The sequence below is a fragment of the Lucilia cuprina genome, chromosome X (assembly GCF_022045245.1).
Source record: "Lucilia cuprina isolate Lc7/37 chromosome X, ASM2204524v1, whole genome shotgun sequence".
NCBI lineage: Eukaryota > Metazoa > Arthropoda > Insecta > Diptera > Calliphoridae > Lucilia > Lucilia cuprina.
The window spans coordinates 3,046,020-3,056,555 of NC_060949.1; the positions used below are offsets into that span (position 1 = coordinate 3,046,020).

At 30.0% G+C, this 10,536-nt stretch overlaps 1 protein-coding gene and 1 pseudogene across 1 annotated transcript; one reads left to right on the forward strand and one right to left on the reverse strand.

Annotated features, from left to right (window-relative positions):
- Positions 1-5,904: 5,904 nt before the first annotated feature.
- Positions 5,905-7,733, forward strand: LOC111685901 (annotated as a pseudogene).
- On the reverse strand, positions 7,352-8,517 carry LOC111688225. The gene is made up of 3 exons (XM_046950504.1): positions 8,433-8,517; positions 8,179-8,365; positions 7,352-8,146 (listed from the first exon to the last, which is right to left on the reverse strand). The coding sequence occupies exons 1-3, from the start codon at positions 8,482-8,484 to the stop codon at positions 7,867-7,869; spliced, it is 519 nt and encodes a 172-aa protein (XP_046806460.1). The 5' UTR covers positions 8,485-8,517; the 3' UTR covers positions 7,352-7,866.
- Positions 8,518-10,536: the final 2,019 nt, after the last annotated feature.

The window sequence follows — 10,536 nt, forward strand, 5'->3', positions numbered from 1 at the left end:
AATAAATTTGGTAACAAATTTATGTAATGTCTGTAAATAAATTTGTTACCAAATTTATTTACAGAGTTTTTTCTAATAAATATTTTATTGCTTTTCAGCAACTATTAAAATTGTGAAATTATTGTTTTTTAATAAATTGCAAAAATCCACATAAGTTTGTTTTGTACCCAATTTAAGAACGGAAACAAAACACACTTATGCTTAGTAGGCAAAACCGACTTTAGTTAACAAACATAAATCAATATATAAATTAGTATATAAGAAATAATTTTTAATTAATAAAGCGCATTTGATAATTACACCTCATCAAGCCGTGTTTTTTTAATTTTTTAAAATTACGTTCTTTTAATTATTATACTCTTAAAAGTTTTTTTGTACTTTCGAAAGACAGTCGTCACTTTAGTGTCCCCTTTGTAAGCGAGAGCGGAGGCAATCGTCTCTTTGTAGGGTGTAAAGTGACGATTGATTGACTTCCTCGAAGGACAAGCCCATGTTAAAATGGTCGGTCACCTGGGTAGTCAGGTGGCTAGGGGCCACCACAAGTGGTAGGTTAAGTGGTCAGTTCGGGACTTTCCCGTCGAACTGCTGGGTTGTATTGTATGTTTGGATGCTGTTGGCTTCATTGAGTTATGTATTTTGTTTTTGTTTTCTTTTTGTAAATTCTGTTCGTATATTTGAATGTACGTTGGTTTTATTGCGTTGTTTATTTTGTTTTTCATTATGTATGTTTAGATGTCTGTTGGTTTAATTGCCTTGTGTATTTAGTTTTTTATTTCGTTTAGCGTTGTTGTTGTTCATTTTGTTTAGCTTTTGGTGTAATGATAATGTAGTGGGAAAAAATTAAGAATTTATAAAACAAATATGTCTAAAATACACTATGGTGAAGGGTATATAATATTCGGAACAGCCGAATATAGACCTCTTACTTGTTTTTTTCTTATATTTTCTTATTAAAATAACGTAGAAAACTATATGAAGTCTTAAGTTAGTTTTTTCCCTTCTTTTTTAGGTTGAGAAAAAAAGAATTGATTTATATGTTAATAATTATTTCCATTAAAACTAATTTAATATTTAGTTGCTTTACAACTTCTATTTGTAATTTGTTGTAGTGTTTATTTTATGTTGAAATGACAGAATTTATTTGCTATTAATATTTGATTGTGATTTCATTTTATTGTTGATAATCATTTACAAATATTTGATAGATCTATAATTATTTAAGTATATGTGCATTGAAAAATAACATGTTCAATTGATAAGGATTTCAATTTTGTAAATATAATTATTTATTTTTTTAACTAAAATTGTTATTATCTTAATTTTATATATTGTCATTATTGTTATTTTATAATTATAATTGATTGAATAAATAAATAATAAGTACATAAAACTAACAAATTAGAGTGTTATATTCGGCTGTGCCGAACTTTTATACCTTTCACCATAGTGTATTTTAAACATATCCTAATCCTAATATATGTTATAAACTTCATTATAAGTTTGTTTATTTCTTTGTGCGTCAATCACGCCTAAACTGATGAACCAATTTTCTTCAAATTTGAAACATAGAAAGATATATATGTCTGGAAGCGTCAATAGGCTATATAACTTTCTGAAAATTGGACTAGAAGGGGTAAAAAAATAGGTGAAATTGACGAAAAACGGGAAAAATTGTTACTAAAAACTAACTGGCTATTTTAATGCGAAAATATTAATTAACAAATTTCAGTTGTGAAAGTCAAAACAGGTAAAAAAAAAGTCGATATGATGAAAAATGGGAAAATGTACTGTTTTTGTCCTTAAAAAATGTTTTTGTCTCTTCTAAAGCTAATTAAAATGTGTAAAAAAAGGTGTTCGTGCTTTTCAATATGTCTTCACCTAAATGGCTGGGCAGACTTTAATATTAGGATTATTTTAAACAGAAATATATCATTATTAATATTTTTTTAAACGAAGAAACAAAAGTAATTTCTACTTATATACTTTTAACCCCCATATTCACAAACAAAATTTTTGCTTTATAAAAGGTTTATAAAACAAAATTTCCATACAAAATCTATTTTATAAACCGTTTATAAAATAAAAATTTTGTTTGAGAATAAGGGGCTTAAAAATTTAACCCATTAGAGGTCAAATGCTTTAAGTTTTTGATTTCAGATTTATTTATTAATAAAAACAAGCATAAAAAACACAAAATGAAAAAAAAAAATATAAATTTTTTTTGGAAACGAGTTTTAGGGGTGTACTCAAATGAGTACAGTGACTTCTTAAGTATGAAATTTTTCGAAACATTATTTTTCGACGCAAAGTGTTTTATAGCATTTCTTGCACTGCCAACGTACTCTGGCATGGCAAATTAGGCACCGTAACTGTTTTTCTATTTTTAAGGGATAGTGGCCAACTCCATCTTGAGGTAAACCTTCAACTATTGACCCAAACTGCCGTGATTTGTTTTGCCCACCTTGGCGTAAATAATAACGGGCAATGTTTCGGTGAAACAAAAGTTGATCCATGGGACTCTCACTGCTAATTATGTAGCCTCCAAGCGTTAGAAATTGCCATATCGAGCATGTATGTAAATAATACCCACCACCACTTCTTACCATGAACAGCAATCCTATCTCTCGCTTTCTTGAGCACCAACGCTTAACGGTTCCTAGGGATTCAATAGTGCCGTAGTTGGTTCCCATTGTGCAAACACTATTGTATTTCCATCTTACAAACAAAATGTTATTTTCTTCATCGAACATATAGTCGTATGCAGCACGATCCTGCTTCTTCATTTCTTTCGTGCTAGTCAAAGGACATTTTTTTTGTCCTGTTTTCCCTGACAGTTCCAGTAGCACGGTATCCTAACTTTTTTAAATCGAGGAGAAGATCGTAAAAAAGTCGTCAAAATAAATTCGATGATTTTCTGCGGTGCAATTCAGTTTTTCTAATAAATTTTTGACAACACGTGAGCCCAATGAATCGGGAGATGCGATCTGCTATTTTCCGCAATATAGGTCAAATGAATAGCAATAGCCCGTAGAACTAGCCGCAACCAAGTTTTTGTAGCCGAATCGAACTGGCTTTCCCTGGATGAATTGCTTAGCGGGATGATGACCATAATATTTGACCATCGATTCATCAATAGAAATATTCTCGTGAAAAACTACCCACTGCATAAAATTTTGCATTAGTGAATCTGCTTATGGTCTCACCTTGAACATTCTATAAGTAGTCGTAGATGCTACATTATTATCAACCAAATGAATGTTTCTCTTTATATCTCGAAATCGATGTCTTGAAAGAGCTTTGGCCACTATCTCCTTTCCAATGTCTTCATCCAAGGACCAGTACATCGGTTCTCGTGGTAATTTATTATAACCGAATAATATCAAAACTCCTAGAAACTTTTTTAAATCACAGTCGTTCAAGTGAAATTCGTGCCTGTTGTTCTGTTTTGCGTAATTTTTTGAATTGGATGTAATCAAGTCTATATTTTTTTCATCAAATAATTTTTCAAATATTTGCACTGGGTTAAGATTCTTTAGTTCCTAACGAACTTGTTGCGCTCTGTCATAAACTTCAGAGTTTTGCTGAGAAGCTGGGCTTTGTGCCAAATAGGTTTTCTTTGGGTGGCAAAAGTTAGCCGAGTGCACTTTGACTCTAATGGTTCATCATCGCTGTCGTCACTGACATCGTTGTCGACACTTCTGCGGTTTACAAAAACATCAATTGTTCCAGGAATATCTTGCGGTAGGGCTGACGAAGGCATATCATCCTCAACACCTTCCTCATCGTCAGTTAGTTCACTCGGATTAGGTGGTATGATTACCATGTCAATTTCTTCATCTTCACTATTAGCTAAAATGCTATCAACGGCCTCTTGGAGCCCTTTGAAACTCTGCTGGCCCTTAAACCACTCATATTTTAAATCTAAAAAAAAAACAAGTAAGAGTGCTATATTCGGCTGTGCCGAATCTTATATACACTTCACCATAGTGTATTTTAAACATTTTTTATAAATTTTAAATTTTTTCCAGACTATATTATTATTACATCAAAAGCTAAACAAAAAGAACAACAACGCTAAACGAAATAAAACACAAAATACACAAGGCATCTACACCAAGAGACATCTAAACATACATAACGAAAAACACAGAAAAACAAAAACAATAATAACAACGCAATGACGCCAACAGCATCCAAACCAAGGGTGCCCAAGCCCTATGCGCTTGGTACTCTTTTGTTTTTGTAAATGCGCTTAGCTATAGACAGTGTGTTTTCTATACACTCTATGCGCTTAACCTTAGCAATACGTTGTTGCTGTTCTTAACAGTATACAAGCAAGGGTAAAACAACAACACTTTCGTATTCATTGCTGGTAAACATTGACGAGACGTTGATTTTGTTTTTGTTTATCGTAAAAAATTGTTTTAAAAAGCACTTGGAAAAAATTTGTGTTAGTGTTAAATTTCAAACTTACATTTTTCGCATAAAATTATTGTACAATAACTCACAATCTACTCTCATATAATTGAAAACGTTTTAAATACTTTATATATATATATATATATTATATATATATATATATATATATATATATATATATTATATATATATATATATATATTATTATATATATATATATATATATATATATATATATATATTATATATATATATATATTATATATATATATATATATATATATATATATATATTATTATATATTATATAATATAAATATATATATATAAATATATATAAATATATATATATATATATATATATATATATAATATATATAAATATAAATCCGAGACAACCTCTGAAAATTTCAACACTGTTTATAAAAAAGATGTACACGTGTGTGTGTAGATGTATTTGGTTTTATTTAGCTGTTTGGATTCCAAACATACAAAAAAATATGATTTGCATTTCTTTTTTTAAATAAAATAATTTTCCCTTTTGTTTTGCAAATATATTTTTTAATGAATAGAAAAAAGTATTTAAAACGTTTTCAATTATATGAGAGTAGATTGTGAGTTATTGTACAATAATTTTATGCGAAAAATGTAACTTTGAAATTTAACACTAACACAAATTTTTTCCAAGTGCTTTTTAAAACAATTTTTTACGATAAACAAAAACAAAATCAACGTCTCGTCAATGTTTATCAGCAATGAATACGAAAGTGTTGTTGTTTTACCCTTGCTTGTATACTGTTAAGAACAGCAACAACGTATTGCTAAGGTTAAGCGCATAGAGTGTATAGAAAACACACTGTCTATAGCTAAGCGCATTTACAAAAACAAAAGAGTACCAAGCGCATAGGGCTTGGGCACCCTTGGTTTGGATGCTGTTGGCGTCATTGCGTTGTTATTTTTGTTTTTGTTTTTCTGTGTTTTTCGTTATGTATGTTTAGATGTCTGTTGGTGTAGATGCCTTGTGTATTTTGTGTTTTATTTCGTTTAGCGTTGTTGTTCTTTTTGTTTAGCTTTTGATGTAATAATAATATAGTCTGGAAAAAATTTAAAATTTATAAAAAATGTTTAAAATACACTATGGTGAAGTGTATATAAGATTCGGCACAGCCGAATATAGCACTCTTACTTGTTTTTTTTTTTAGATTTAAAATATGAGTGGTTTAAGGGCCAGCAGAGTTTCAAAGGGCTCCAAGAGGCCGTTGATAGCATTTTAGCTAATAGTGAAGATGAAGAAATTGACATGGTAATCAAACCACCTAATCCGAGTGAACTAACTGACGATGAGGAAGGTGTTGAGGATGATATGCCTTCGTCAGCCCTACCGCAAGATATTCCTGGAACAATTGATTTTACAAGAAGAAGACTTTATTTTTATTTCAAAGAAAACAAATATTTTTTGTGTATTAACAATTTTATTGTGTCAAAATGGAACGTTCCACAATAGTTTGCGCTATAAATCTAATTAAAGAAGTGCTGGAATCATCTTCGTCATCGGATGATGAAGAGGATGAAATTTATGCTTTATTGGGGCAACGAAATTATATACCGCGTGTTAAATGCTTTGTGGATAATGTTATAAAATTATACTCAGAGAGCGATGTAAGATTTTTTAATATAACATAATGATTTGTAATACAAATGTATTTTGTAGTTTTAAAAAAACCTTCGTATTAGCCGTGGAAGTTCCATGTATTTTATTGAGAGATACTCCTCATTTTTTTCTAAAAGATCGTACCAAGGCGGAAGGTGCCAGTTACCTATTGAGACACAGATTCTGTCATTTTTGTGGTAAGTGTTTAGACATAACCTGAATATACTTATTTATGTATCCTAACTGTTTAGGTTTTGTGGTAACAAATCTACCTTTCGAGAAGTGGGCAATCTCTTTGGCATGTCACTATCAACTATCCACAATTCATTTAACAATGTATTGGATTTTATCATAACAGATTTAGCACCTGAAGTTATAAAATTTCCCCAAACAATAGAAGAAAAGGAAATTGTGTCGAAAGAATTCGAAAAGGTATTTGCTAATCCATAATCGCTAAGTTGTGAAAGGTTTAATGTTTTCCTAGATTGCAGGTTTTCCAAATATATTGGGGTGTATAGACGGAAGTTATATTTCTATTAGAACTCCTAAATATAAAATTCGTTCGACATATGCAAATAGGCACGATGGAGTATCAATAACACTTCAGGGTATTTGTGATGCAAAGCTACGATTCCTGGATGTATTTACTGGTATTCCTAGCAATATCCACGATTCGCGAATACTAAAGCTATCATTTATAGGAAAGGATTTACAGAGTCTGTGCTCCCCTAAATACCATTTGCTGGGAGATTCGGCTTATCCCATAAGAGAATTTTTAATGACTCCCTTTCGAGATTATGGGAATTTAAGTGAATCTGAAAAAAATTACAATTTGAAGTTTTGTCGAACACGCGTAAAAATAGGGTCGTTTTCGCCAATTAATGCGACTAGATTTCCATAATGTTGATACTATGGCGAAATTTATTATTGCATGCTGTGTGCTTCACAATATTTGCATTAACAAAGACGACTTTTATGATGAAGAACTATCTAACAACGAATATGAATTTAATAACCAGCCTTTCGATGAAGATACAAGAGATAATTTGCTTACGCAATTAGGCCAAATCAAAAGAAATGATATCAAAAATCATTTATTTAATTCAACAACTTAAATATTTATTTGTACTTCATTTTTGGAAATAGTAAGTTTTAATAAAAAACAAGTTAGAGTGCTATATATATATGATATATACCCTCTATCACCACTAAGGTGGTGGAGGGTATAAAAATACATTAAAAGTATTAAATTAATTTATAATAAAAAGGGAAATATGAATAAAAGTTTTTATTTGTTATCTTTAAAGATAAAAATAGTAGTATCAAAATATTATAGTGTATACTATAGACAAAAACAACAGCTACTAAAACCGTTAAAACCAGTCTGAATGGTTCCAATTCTAAATGACAATTGAAGGGCTTGTCGTAAAAACATCATAAGCCACCCGAATTCAGAAATTGATTTTTTTATAACTTTTCGGTTCTTTAAACTCAGTTATTTCAAAATAATTTGTTTGTGGCGTATGATCTTATTAGATTAGGCCATTCAATTGGATTAACAAAACCGTCAAAGGGGAGTTACTATACCTTTTGAATTCACTTATTTCGAAATTTCTAAAAAAAATAATTTACTTCAGGTCATAAAAAAACTGGAACTTTGTAACCTTCCTTAACGGGTTTATTTAACAAATTTGCATTAATTGTTGGAACAATTGAGGCTGGTATTTGTTGGTTGTCTGTGTTGTCAAAAAAAAGTTGTTTATAGAATTTTGTTTTTTTAGAATCGTCTTGATATTTTATATCAAATTTTTTTCTTGTAAAATTGTTTGCAAAAGGCTTTGCGTTTTTTCTATAGCTTCCATCTTTTCTTTGTGTCGCTTTTCTCTCGCTTCCTCTCTTTTAGCTGCAATTTCCTCCAATATCTGATGTACTGACCTTTTTTTATCACTTCCTTTAGACACTTTATTTATTTTTTCCTTTTTGAGGATTTGTTGGCTGCTCATTTGTACTTCAGGTTCAATAGAGTCATCAAGTTTACAAATTTTAGTCAATTCCGCTTCAAATTCTATAATTTTTCTTTTTGAGCCAGATGTACTATTGTTTTCCACCGCAGATTTTTTCTCCTCAACACTGTTTTATATCTTTCCTCACATTGTTTAGCACTTTTGTCAGGAATTTCTGTGGAAATTTTGGACCACATATCTTTTTTTGATTTGAATTTTTTAAGTGGTCCAATTTCCGGTAAATAATTCGCATATAAATCCAACAGCAGACAAGTATCTCCATCTGACCATACTAAAATTAGAAACAAAATTATAAAGCTTTCATTATATTTATTTTTAAATAATTACTTTGCTCTTACATTGTAGAATCCTTTTTGAAGTAGTTGGAGATTCGTTTGTTTCACTTTCCATTCTTTATAGTTTTCTTAAATATTTTACAAAACCAAAAAATCACGAATTAGAAATGTTTGTTTATTTCTAAAACAGCTGTTAAGTACAGGGTTGCATAATTGTGTTTGTTTCTGACAAAAAACATGTTACACATTTGGAGGGTAATGGTAACATTTTAATATTGTTGCCGCTTAACTGGACAACACTTTTTAATAGAAACGAAAACGCTATTAAATTTATGAATATCAATATTTTTGACAAATTAAACTGCATAAGAAATATTCGTATTTTTCCTACTTTTTTGATGCAATAACGTCTTATTATGTCAACGACTGAACCGAAATTTATGAAATCTAAACCACACACTTTAAGACTGTCTTGGAAAGCATTAATAGGCATTTTTTAAACATAAATCAGAAAGTGTAAAATTAGTACACACTTTTTCTCTACGTCAATAAATATTATTTATTCTATGGCCCATTCGCACGGGCACACAAGTAATATGATCTGTCAAAATTTAATGTAGAAGGATGCGATCGTCTAAACACGATATGTAATGAAACCTTACTACATACATCTTAAGTATTACTATTTTTTTTTTTTGCTTAGTTGCCAATTTTAAATGTAATTTTCGGTTTTGGTAAATTTTGCGGAAAGTTGTTCTGAATTATATAGTTTATTTAAATTTTGATACCTTCATTTCGACAATATTAATTGATCTATAGATATAATATTATAAATTATTTAAAATCCCGGGAAACGCCGGGTACAAAAAGCTAATATATTATAAATCTCTTTGTAAATTTGTTTATTTTTTTTTTGTGCATCAATCACACCAAAACGGGTAAAAAAGGGGGTAAGGCCGAAAAACGGCCTTATTTTTTCTGTCCTAAACCGAAATACTGTCAATTTAGGTTTTTAAAGTGTCAGAATTATGTATTAGTAAATATTCCTTGCAAAAGTTGGACCAGAAGGGGAAAAATAGGGATATGTGCGAAAAACAATAAAAATTAGTACTTTTGTCTGTTCTGAAGCGAATATATGTTCCACTAACCATCTGAAGTCTGAGGTGGTAAAAAGAGATTTCTATGTTTGCTTTGTAATATGTTTTGTAGGTATACTGTTTTAAGTACAAAATATTTAAATTGGACAAAAACTCATATTTGTGAATTTTTAAGTAATTCAAACTAAACTCTTGAAAAAGGGTAATTACTAATTATTTTGGAATTTGTTTGTACCATAGTAAAATTACCTCAATTATTATTCTTATAAATCAGCAATAGGTTTTAGAAAAAACTTACATCAAGTAGCTAATATCGATATATCCTAATTTTATATTATACATTTTTTGTAAGTTTGTTTCTTTGTTTAGTTGTTAAGTTATTTTGTTGATTATATGTTTGTTTGTATATTTGTCAATCACGCCTAAACGGATGAACCTATTTTTTTCAAATTTGGAACATAGAAAGATATATGTCTGGAATGGTTAAAAACTACAAAAAATGGCAAAATTTGTACTTTTGTGCATAAAAACTTATGTTTGGCTATTTTAATGCGATTTTTTTTTTGCATTCTAATATGACAGAAATATGTATAATCAAAGTTGCGTTGCGAAAGTTGGAACTAAACTGTTATCAAAAAATGGGAAAAAGGGCGAAAAACTGGGAAAATCGTGCTTGAAAACTGATTTTTGTATTTTCTAACTTTTTGCTTTTTTTTAACACCATATTGTTATTACAAAATATTGTACATAAATCAAGATGTCTCCGGCTACTATTGTTTTTAAGTGTGTAGACTCTAAGGAATAATGAGGGCATTATGTTTAAGGAATAATTTGTTTACGGTTCACAATTCTATACCTACCCATTTTGATGTAGCTCGTGGTTCGACATCTCTGATTGATTTTTGGCTCTGATCAGTTTTATGATAAATTTCTCTGACCAATTCTGAGAGTAAGTTGGTTGAGGTCTACAGATGTTGTCTATGCAAGGTTTCTAATCAATTTTAAGTATTTTTAGTTGGGGAGTTTTCCCGTTTTTCCTACCGATCGCTTCCCCTGATGGCGGATGGGGG